At 55.9% G+C, this 11,171-nt stretch overlaps 1 protein-coding gene across 1 annotated transcript; it reads right to left on the bottom strand.

Moving 5' to 3' along the window:
* Nucleotides 1-7,477: 7,477 nt before the first annotated feature.
* On the bottom strand, nt 7,478-10,932 carry Dlx2 (distal-less homeobox 2). The gene is made up of 3 exons (XM_006972421.3): nt 10,151-10,932; nt 9,524-9,708; nt 7,478-9,042 (listed from the first exon to the last, which is right to left on the bottom strand). The coding sequence occupies exons 1-3, from the start codon at nt 10,563-10,565 to the stop codon at nt 8,632-8,634; spliced, it is 1,011 nt and encodes a 336-aa protein (XP_006972483.1). The 5' UTR covers nt 10,566-10,932; the 3' UTR covers nt 7,478-8,631.
* Between the last annotated feature and the right edge of the window lie 239 nt (nt 10,933-11,171).

An 11,171-nucleotide genomic window follows, 5' to 3' on the forward strand; every position in this document is an offset into this window, starting at 1 on the left:
ATCATTTCACTGTATTCTCTTCTTGATTACAAGCCGGGCCCATCAAACACAACATAATTACAGTAATTTCAGGTTTATTTATTCTAATGCAGTTTCCCCATCTCTCTGGTAATTATGAGCAATTTTTTCGCCCAGGGAATCTTTTTGCATTAACAAAAGAGATAACGCACTGAAAGCCAAATTTGCTGTGCATTGAGAAAAGGAAAAAAAAAAATCAAATAGGTGCGAGCTGCCATCTCTGCAATTCTCCGGTACCGGAGCCGGCAAATTGCTTGCAGGTGTATGGAGCAAGCTTGTCAATGGCCGGGCCTCCGAATTAGCAAAATGCACAGCAGCAAAGTAATGAAGACAGACTTAGCAAAATTGCTAAACAACAGATACCTCTTTAATATCTTCTCTCACACACGCTAGCTCTAAAAGGGGTAGGAGTGGGGGTGGGGCGGGAGCACAGTCCTAACTCTCTCACTGGCCCTGTCTTTCAGTCCTTTGGACGGCTCTGAGTGGCCCCTGTGAGTGCTGAAGTCTACTGGCGGCAGAACCCAGAGCCTACATTTCACCAATATTTCTAAAAAGACAAAACTGGAAACATTTATAGTCCGCAGCTTGCTCTTACTGATCACTAGGTTGCATTTGTATTTCTTTTTTTTTTTCCCCAGGGATCTGCACCTGGTCTAGGTTGGATGGTTCATCAGACTTCCTGGTTCTAACTACATGTAAGCACACACACACACACACACACACACACACACACACACACACACACACACGTTCTTAAAATCCCATCCACCTCTGTGCCCCAAAGTGTGAATTTGTTTGTAGAGAGTCACTGGATGAAGAAATTAACTGAATCTCTCCCCTTGAAGAAATTGTCAGCTGCTTTCCCAAAAAAGGGTAGGTCTGAGTCCTGGATATTATTATTAGATCAAGAAAAATTGGGCAGAAAGTAGCAATCAGTCAGTGCCCCCCCAAAATCTGCATTCTAGTACTCCCCTCTTTCTCCCTATGTCTCCTGACAGTCGGTGTGCACAGTTATCTGTGGTTTGCCATTCTCCCACCTGTCTTCAAGACCCTTGAAATCACAGAGGAAAGCAAACTTTCCTGTTAACTAGCTCACATGGCCACCGGAGCCCCCATCCAAGGCAGTACAGAGTGTGAGAGTCTCTTTCTCTCATACCCATAGAAACCTTCTCCCTGCCCTCAACTCTACAGCAAACCCCAATTCCAAAGAGGAAAAGCAAAAGGCTCCAAAGGGGGCTTCTCCAGGCTCAAGAAACGTTAGTACCCCCACCCACCGCTTCCCTACCCCCTCTCTCACCCCCCCCCCCCCAATCTTCAGGGATTAACACTTCCTGAAACATCAAGTGTTTTTATAAAAAGGGGAAAAAAATACTCCTGACATCGCTGACAAGAAGTTTTGATGGAAGAATTAGCTGCTGCATACATAATCACTCCCCCACCCTCCTACTCCCGGCGCGGGAGCCCCGCGGCAGCACAGTGCAGCCTTCCAACCCTCTGAAAAACGAAACCGGTTTCCACCCTTACCTTCTTCAGTGTCAATTTCAGATAATCTGGACACACACTCTTTGCTACATCAAATCAAAAGGGTCGAAGGCGGCTTTTGGCTGGGAGAATGACAGGAAAGAAAAGGCAAAAAAAAAAAAGGCAAAAAAAAGGAAAAAGGAAAAAAACAGGAAAAATAGGAAAATGCAAAAACCTACCAAAACCAGAGTAAAACAAAACCAGAAAACCAAAAAGAATTCCCCGGCCCCATCTTCCTATCCTGAGAGAAAGAGTAAAGGAAAGAGGTCCCCAGGACCAGGCGCCTCGAGCGCCGCAGGCTTTTTGCATCTCTGAGCTTGCAGAATAGAACTGAAAATTTCGGCTATATAGCCTCTGTCTTTATAGCTGATGAAAAAAATTGCAGATTATTAGCATAAATGTTTACTCTTCATTACGCTGATGACATTGTGCACTCGAGATCTTGGTAATCTTTGGGAAAATTATGAGTAATTTTTAAAAATTTTAAAGCAGCGGCAGTTACCATGCAATTCAGGCTAATTCTGCGTAGGCTCCGAACGGATATAATTATCGAGGAGTCAAGATGTTATGCTAAAAACTATGCATTGATATTCCCATTTATTATGTACATACAACTTTGACAATGTTGATGCTTGAAATAGCAGGAAATTGTCTTGCGCAAAAATTACAGTCCATATTAGGACATCTGAAATTGCGAAGAATTATATAGTAATTGCAGGCTTTCAGATGGGAGAGCCAGAATGCTCAAACTAGTGCAAATGTGGATAAAATTACAGATCAGAGCAAAAATTAGGGGAAAAGGGGGTCTGGGATTTTTCAGGTTGGCTATAGGATTCCGGAAGTGTCTAATGCCACATGATTGCTGCAGCTTTAGGGGAGACATTCAAGCCTCAAATAGCGCCTTGGCCAGGGTGGCTTTAATTGAATTTCTTGGGCTTTTTGTTTTAATAGGGGCAAATGAGGAAATTGACCACCCAAGACAAATTTTCACTGTTCTACCCCTTGAGAATGTGTTGAGAAGCGAATCCCTGTCCTCGCTGCGTGTTCTCTGCGGCAGGGACTCCCGGGAGGTCTTAGACCCTCCCCCCCCACCCCCCCCACACCCTAAACGCAGCGATGGAGAAAGTGACTGGACCAACACCCCACCCCACCCCCGCCACCAACACTTCCTTTTTACTTTTTCTTTCTTCTCCTCCTCCCCCTTCCATGAGCCCCTTTTCCGGATTCTCCTCCTCCTCCTCCTCCTCCTCCTCCACAGTGCGGCACTGCCGGCCCTGGGTTGGGATGGCCTGCGCCTTGGGGGCCCGGGTGGGGGTGTGTTCGCCGACTGAGGGAGCAGTGCCTGGAGAGATCACCTCCGGAGAGAGGCCAGTGACCTCCCAGTGCCTACGCCCCTAGAGCCAGAGCCTGCGGTTTTGGGGGCTTTACAGGGGAGAGGCAAGAAAGGTCTGCGCTAGGGGTCCTCCAAGTCCACGCTGCGACCACCTGGGCTCTTGTTTTGTCTTCGCGGTCGCGAGCTTGCATCCTGCATCACTCCCCCTCAGCCCCCCGGAGACACTTACTCCCCCACTTGGGCGGTGCTTCTCTAGGGCACTGAGACACCCTGCGACTTTAAGAAGCCTAGGCCAGGCCTGCGGAGGGAGGAGGCTGGGCGGGGAGGGTCCCCCAGGAGGAGGAACAACTAGACGCCCCGCCAAAGAAGCCAACGTGAGGTTTGCTAGGGTTCTGAGCGGCGGCATCCCCCATTGTTTGAGGGAGCAAGGGTTTCACCTTTACGGTGCCCGTGACCGTGGGACCTAAATCCCGAGGCGAGTGGCTGGCGGGTGAAATGCCCGGCTGCGTAGTCTGTGCCGGCCCAAGTCGATCGCGTAGGATCACCCTGCGCGCTCCGCCACAGCTGCGGTCCCAGCTTGGGGGACACTTTCTTCCTTGTTTCCTAGAGCGAGGGCCCTACTTAAGACGTGACCTAAGCGGTGGCACCGGGACTCCAGGACTCTGGAGGATCCTAGCAAGGCTATCACACTGCAGTGTTTGTGCTTTGGCCCGCGGGTGGGGGGTGGGGTGGGGTGTAGGACGAGTGGGGAAGCCCTAAGCTAGCGCGACCCCAGGGAAGAGTCTGTCTGGAGACTCCCTCTGTTCTCACGTGGAGGCGCCAAGTAGCTGCTCCTAAGACCTGCCTGCTTCCTCCCGCCCCAACTCCTGAAACATATTGTCTCTTAACCGGAGGCCCCAGGGCGGAATGTAACATCTTGTAATGTGGCAATCACTGCCAAACCCGTCCCCGCTAGGGGAACTCCTGCTGGGGTGCGGGGGACGGAGGAGGGGGGCTTCGGAGGGGTGTGGGCCTCTGCATCCCGTCTGCACTGGGGTGTGTTTGTGTGGTGTGGGCTGGAGATTGCTCTCCAGGCAGCTCCCAGGAGGGGAACGGAAGACTCGCCGCGAGGAGGCCTTTCCTGGGGCTGCTTGGGGTGTCAGGGCACTGAGAGGCAGCAGCTAGCCTGGGAAGAGCCTAGTCCCCTAGCCAGGACCTCGCTGTAGATGGTCCCGAGTCGAGAGCCACACTCAGCTTCTTCTTCGGAGACCCCGACTCCAACGTGGAATACGAAGGGAGTGTCGGTGTTCATCTCAGGAAAAGATCGGTGGTTTGATTTCCGAAAATCTGACCCTAAATAGGCCAAAGCCGCTGGCTGTCGCTGTTTTCCCCGGAGGCAAAGGGGTGGGCTGGAGACTTTTGGGCAAGTGCTGGTGGCGTCTGGAGCTGAGCAGTGGCTCTGGGGTGACTACGTACTGTCCTGCTTTTTGAAAGGCAAAGGGGGCTTTTTTGCAATCCCAGGAGTTGGGAAAAAGGTTCCGAGGCGGGGAGAGCAAGCGCTGATTCGCGTTAGCTCTTCCTTTCCCATATCCCCTTTTCTTTGCCTCCTGTGCCTGAGAACTGTTTGTAAACAAAGCTCCAGCTTTGCTCGGTTCTCTCCGCCCCCAGTAAACCTGATACTTCCCCCGAACTTGCCACGCCAGTCTCGGAAATCCTTACTCGGCACGGATATTCACAATTTTCACAAGTGATCTTGAAAGCAGGCCGGAGAGGAAGCCTTCTAAATGGTCCCATATTGCAGGCGCGCTGATGAGGCCTGGGATGCTTAGGCTCTTCTTTCTGCCATTCCCTAGCCCCGGAGCCGGGAATTCGAGGCAGCCAGAGGGGTTTCTGTGTAAAGACCAGTTGGCCCGCCTGGGACTGCGAGCTGGACGCTCCAAGAGCGCGGGCCTGGGAGTGGAGCTGGTGGGCGCGGGCTGTCCAGGCCGCCCGCGGCTGGCTCTATAGAATTCAGTACCATCACTTTTGCCCAAGTATGGGAATGCGGGGAGCCCCTCCGGAGTGCGGAGCGGGGAAGGCCAGGCACCCCTTAGGTCCCACCCCGACCCCGCTTCCCATCTCTTGTCATATCCTGTGTCTGGCCTGATATTTTCCTCGAGTAAATGGAAGGGGATTACAATGAAGATTTATGTGTGCTCGGAGCGCGGCTGGTTTCCCAGTGCAGGGAGCCGAAATCGCTGCTTCCCATTTCCATTTTTCATTCCTGCTTTGGGGAGCGCAAGTTAGCGTGTCGGGGGTCGGGCGGGGGGAGTGTGTCTGCACTTCGGCGGGCTGATCATAGGGCTCGGCGTCTCCGGGCGGCCCCCGAGACTGTGAGAAAGGTTTGGAAGCGCGTCGCCCCCGGCGGGGCTGGAGCCGGACCCCACCTCCTGGAGCCGGCCTTTGTTTCTCCCCCTAGCCCACCCCTCCGCCTCCCCGCCCCCTCACTTCTAGAAAGCGGGTGCATCCTCGCGACCTCTTTGGCCCTTCTTGTAACCGGGAACGCCCCCTTCCCCCTTGGTCCCTGCACCCTCCTTTGCCCGCCGCCGCCGGGCCAAAGGCGCGTCTTGGCCCTGTACGACCCCGCCGCCGCCGAGTGCCAGGTTCGGTGACTCCGGCGAGTCTGTGGGGCCTCGGCCCACCCCGGAGAGGGGCCGCCCGCCCTCCCGGCTCCCAGGCTCGGCTCATGCCAAGGCCTGTTGCGTGATTCCAACTTGGGCTGACATTCCCTGCCCGGGGCGCTCCGGCGCAGGCCTCTTAATCATCTTGTCTGCTGCAGATCCTCGACACCAGCCAATTTACTGCCCCGTCTTTCCCGGCTGGTTTCAGGAGCCGGGGAGGGGAGTGCTCGCAAAGGAGGGGAGGGCATAACCCCAGGAGAAAGACTGGTACCAGTTACTGGCGCGCATATGGAAGGACGGACACACACACACACACACACACACACACACACACACACACACACACCCCAAAGTAGAATTTGGAAGTGGGGGAGGGTAGGGGGTGGTTAAGAGATGAGGTTTTGATAGGCAGTAGTTACCTAGGGAAGCTCAAAACCCCAGATCATTCTCAACTGTTCAGCCCCCTCATTTCCAGTGCCCATCTTTGGTCACTTTGAGAAGGCCCCAAACCAATTTGATCAGAAAAGTCAGTATTCGCTTCAGGTTGGTGCCACTGAGTCCAGAAAAATCACTTCCATTTCACGGCTGCCCTCCCCCCCGCCGCGAAAGATGTTAGGGATACATGGATGACCCACATAAACTGGAGGAATCTGACAAGCAAGATTCTCTGGTCTGTGCCCCACTTCCTCTCCAGAAGAGGCTGGTCCCACGGAGGGAATGGCAGAAGTTCAAGCACCTTGTAGAAAGAGATCAGTGCCTCCCCAGTCCCAATCCTTCCACTCAAGGCAAAATTGGAAAGGTCCCTAATAATACCGGACTTCCTAAGTAAAGCCCCTCCGATATGGAGTATAGTGATATTTAAAAAAAGTAATACTAACTACGAAATGGCCAAAATTTATCTAGTGCTTATCACATGCCAGGCGTTGTTACATCATTGCCTCATTAAGGGTTCATTAAGTTGCTCACTATTCTGAGCCGTAGCTGTTATTATTTCTCCTATCTTAGAGATCTGCAAACTGCAACACAGAGAGGCCAAGAGGGTTGCCCAAGGTCACATAGTCAGTGGTTGACGCCGAGGGAGCTTCCAACTGCAGATTCCAGCGCTTTCAGTGAAACTGGCTTTTAGTTCAGATGTGCATTACACATCTACCCTCGATTCTTGCAGGGGATGCCAGAAAACAGGGTCTGTTTCCAAAGCTGGGAGCTAGCTGGTCCTGTGAGGCCGGTGATGGGAAGCGGAGTTGAGAGGGTTGTGTGGAACTTTGCTCTTCAAGAGTGTGAGGTGCAAGCACGCCACTCCCCAACATCGAGCATCCACTCTGCCGCTGTGAATGCATTTGCGTGTTTGTGACTTTGTGTCAGCACGTGTAACACGAGTGTGTGCCTGCGTGTGTTGGAGAGCATGAGTATGTGTGTATCAGCGCAGCACTGCACGCAGGGGTTGCCGAGCATTCCAAAGCAGCCAACCGTGCTTCACGAGGGTGACTCACTGAGCTCTGGGATCGGCCAGCTCCCAAAGGGCCTCGGGGGCCAATGGAGGGAGGGACCAACGTCGGGGTCTGATCCCAGACTGGGGCAGAGCTTAGGTCCCGGATAGCCGGTCGCCCGCGGCGGCTCGGGTGCACCGCCTGGCCAGCACCGAGGACGCGGTGGCGGCGCAGACCGCCCAGGCGCGGGGCGGTGGCGCCGGCGCCAGAGGGGCCAGGCGGGCGGAGGCAGGAGCCGCCCGGCGCTGAGTGAGTCACGGCGGGCGCCGTAGGCTGGAGAACCGCGCGCGGACTCGGGCGGGGGAGGAGCTGAACCCTTCAGCAAGGCCCAAACGCCTGTCGAGGACGTGTGCGCACTTCATGGCCAAGGCAGCCTTGGAAAGGCGCAAATGTGCAGCTCTGTTCATCCGACTCTGGGCCGGGTAATCTTTCAAGGTCCAAGCAGAGGGAACCCTGGCACCAAGAAAAAAAGCACACACTCCAATGAAAACAATAATTTATTTAAATAATCTCTTCATAGTGTAAAATCAACATTAAGAGTATGTTGCTTTCATAATAAATAACCCCCAAATACCTTGCATTTCAAGAACAAAGACTTTAGGACACGATAAAAACAAATTCAAATCAGTAGCTTAATTTAACTGAGAAAAATTTTCAGAGGGGAAAAAAATAAAACGAAGAGGTTGCTGAGGTCACTGCTAAATTGCAGTTTTCACAACTGGGGGCCGTTTACAAAAACGTCTGAAAAGATGAGGAATTTTATACAAATAAACGTGGGGAAATCTGCACAGACACCCTTATTTACAAACTCTGTGTCGAAGTCCGGGCTAATAGTCCTTAATTCATCTTAAAAAAGATAATTTAAACACATTTTTTTTGCAGCGTCCACATATTAAAAAAATCAGTTTTTTTTTTAAACATCAAAATGAGGTCATCCGCAAAGGCACCTAAACTTTTAAAAAAATAAAAATAAAAAAACTCCACTGGTGATGGATGAGGAGCCATGGGAATGTTCCTGGGGAAAGAGGGACGGGATCTGGGTTGCGAGGGCTAGAACACCTCCCCCGCCCCCCGCGCCCCCAGCAAGGGAGAAAAAAAACGGCGGGATCCTGGGGGTCATGGGGGTACGTGGGGGTGGGGGAGGGCAGGACCCGGGAGGTCAATAACCGAAGCTGGCTGGAGCTGAGCCCTGGGGCAGCGAGGCTTAGAAAGGAACCTCTGAGTGCCGGGAAGCCTCGAGGGCGGGCGAGGCGTCCCGGCGCCTGACCCCCAGCTCAGGGCCCCGAGAGACCCAGGACCCTGAGGATCACGCTAGGAGAGCTGGGAAGGGGCCACAAGTCCGAGGTGGGCCGAAAAGTGGCCGGGGCTCATGTCGGAATTGCGGCCAGGGCCGCCGGGCTTGGCACTAGAGGATCCCCCAAGGCCTCCTTGCTCCCGGCTGCTCCGTGGCACTGCGAGAAGTGGCCCCCTTCCGTGGAAGGGCCACGCCACTACCACCTCCCCCCCAGCCGCCACTTCCAGTCTCGGGCTGGGAGGATCGAGCCTCTAGCTATGTTTGGGGCGCGCGCTGAAGAACAACACCGTGTCGTCGTCATCTCAGTTCTCAAGTCTCTGGCGCCGTTTTCCTCGGGGGTTAGAAAATCGTCCCCGCGCTCACCGGGGCGCCCCCGCCTGCGTGGTGGTGATGGTGGTGGTGGTGGTGGTGCGCCTGCGGCGTCTGCGAGGGATGCAGCAGGGGCGCGGTGGCCTGCAGGTGCGAAGCGGAGCCCGAAGCCTGGTGATACCACGGGTAGTTTCCCAGGAACGCCGAGGCGGCGCTGCTCGGGCTGGAGCCGGAGCTGCCCGCGCCACTGCCCCCGCTGCCCGGGCCGCCGGCCCCCATCCGCTGCGGCGGCGCGCCGAAGTCCCAGGAGGCTGGCGCCGAGACCGGCGGCGAGGCACAAGGTGGGGAAACGCTGGCTCCGGGGTGCTGCTCCGTGGGGATCTCACCGCTTTTCCACATCTTCTTGAACTTGGATCGGCGGTTCTGGAACCAGATTTTGACCTTTGTAGAAAAAAAAAAAAAGGAAAAGCACCCGAGCTTTAGTGCAGGGACCTGGGCGGGAGGTTGGCAGAGTAGAGACGGGCCGCCGGTTAGAGGTGGTGGCCCTTGAGCAACCTGGATACTTGCCGGGCCGCTGGGCCCTGCCGCTTCTGGCTGCATTAGGAAATCTCAAAAAGCTGACGCCTGAGCTCTAACTATGGGACCAGGGGTCTATATATACCGTGGCGTCAGGAGGTCATTATGTCACCCGCTTTATCAGCAGCGAGTGGAAAGGCCAGGTAGTGTCGGATTTCTGTCCACCCGGGTCCTCTCCTTCCCTCCCACGCGGCGGCCCCTTTTGAGTTTTTTTATTTTTATTTATTTTAGCCTTGCGCCTAGACGTTTATGTTGCCAGAACGCACAGATGAAAATAGACTTTTGAAAAGTTGTCCCGAAAGCGCCCGCTTCCCAGCTAAACCAGGCCAGCGCCCACCTCGCCTACCTGAGTCTGGGTGAGGCCCAGAGAAGCCGCCAGCTCGGCTCGTTCTGGCAGCGCCAGATACTGGGTCTTCTGGAAGCGCCGCTGAAGGGCCGCCAGCTGGAAACTGGAATAGATGGTGCGTGGTTTGCGGACTTTCTTTGGCTTCCCGTTCACTATCCGGATTTCAGGCTCGAGGTCTTCCTTGTCTGCAACGAAGAGGAATCGTGAGCACCCAACCGTCCAACCCCGGGGTCCTAAAGTTCGCAGCCAGGCCTGTGCGAACTTGGCGGGAGCCTGGAGGCCGCCTTTGCAACTTTTTAGCACGCGCAGACTGGCCCGGCCACGGAACCTTGCAAAGACGGGGGAGACCTGTTGGGGAGAGAACCGGGAAGCAGCTTGCAAGAAAACGCGCTGCCTCAGAGGCATGCACAGTATGCCACCCAACCCGACAGCCCCCCAGGTCTATCCGGACAGAAACAGTGACTCGCGGGCGGTTCGAGATTGGGCAGAATTAAGACCAGGAGGAGGAGGTGGACACGGTGCATGGCTAGAGCTCGGGACTGTCCTCCTCCTCCTCCATGCTTACCCGGTCCCCCCTCCCCGTGGCCAGGCCGACTTTGGCACCCTAGATGCCAGCGTTATGCTTACCAGGCTCGTTGTTGACTGGGGACGAACTGGTTCCGTAGGGCGCATAGGAGGTGTACGCGGCGGTGTAGCCCAGGTCGTAGCTGCTTTTGGCGGAGTAGGAGACGTTGTTGAGGCCGCTGGCGTGGTACTGGTAGGAGCCCATGTGCGCGTAGGGCGAGGCCCCCCCGCCGCCGCCGCCGCCGCCCGCCGGGTGCTGCTGGTTGGTGTAGTAGCTGCTGTCGGTAGCCGTGGACACCGGGAGGGTCGGCGACTCCTGGGGCTTGTGCAGGCTGCCGTTACTGCTGCTGCTGCTGCTGTTGCCGCCAGGGCCGGCGCCGGCACCGCTCGGGGGCTGCTGGTGCTGGTGGTACGTGCTGGAGGCGGTGATCTGGGTCGAGTGCATATCAGCCACCAGACTGTCAAAGACTCCAGTCATCCTGACCCGGGACAGGAAAGAGCACGGGTGGCGGGCGAGAGGGGGGATGCGAGGCGCCTCCTCTGTCTCTCCAGGTCCCTTCCAGCAGCCAAAGTAATTACGGGGAGGTGGTGGGGGGGGGGGAGGGAGAGGAAAACAAGAAATGAGGCAACGGTCTAGGCGCCTCCTCCCCTGGAGGAGGCGATCACCGTGCGTGGCTCGGGACCGCAGCTGCCGGCCGCATCCTTCCTCGGCCTCTCGGACCTCTCGGCTCCTGGCCCGGCTCGGGCAGGGGGCGGGCAATGGAGGGGGCAGGAGTGGTCAGGCCCGGTAGGGGCTCCAGGAGGCGGGAGCAGGTGAGCGACCCCCGAGCAGCTTTACGATTGTCTGCCGGGCGGGCTCCTGCAGGGTGGGCATTTAACACTTGTCACGTGACTACGGGCGACGTCACCTAGCAACAGCCAATCAGAAGGGACGGGCCGCGGGGCGCCGAGAGTCCGCGACCCGGCGGCCGGGGGACCCGTGTCACGTGGCGGGCAAGGCGGCGGCGGTGGGTGAGTGGAAAGTGGGCCCCGGACCCGGAGCTGGCTGGGGTGCAGGCTGGCCCGCAGCAGGACGGAAGGCGTC

The sequence above is a fragment of the Peromyscus maniculatus genome, chromosome 4, assembly GCF_049852395.1.
Source record: "Peromyscus maniculatus bairdii isolate BWxNUB_F1_BW_parent chromosome 4, HU_Pman_BW_mat_3.1, whole genome shotgun sequence".
In the NCBI taxonomy this organism is placed as follows: Eukaryota; Metazoa; Chordata; class Mammalia; order Rodentia; family Cricetidae; genus Peromyscus; species Peromyscus maniculatus.

Excerpts from the sequence above, each read along its gene's own strand:
- Dlx2 (XM_006972421.3), bottom strand. The coding sequence starts at position 10,565 with ATGACTGGAGTCTTTGACAGTCTGGTGGCTGATATGCACTCGACCCAG. Across the intron at positions 9,709-10,150 it reads CCCAGTCAACAACGAGCCTG|ACAAGGAAGACCTCGAGCCT; the intron begins GTAAGCATAACG and ends TCTTCGTTGCAG. Across the intron at positions 9,043-9,523 it reads TGGGCCTCACCCAGACTCAG|GTCAAAATCTGGTTCCAGAA; the intron begins GTAGGCGAGGTG and ends TTTTCTACAAAG.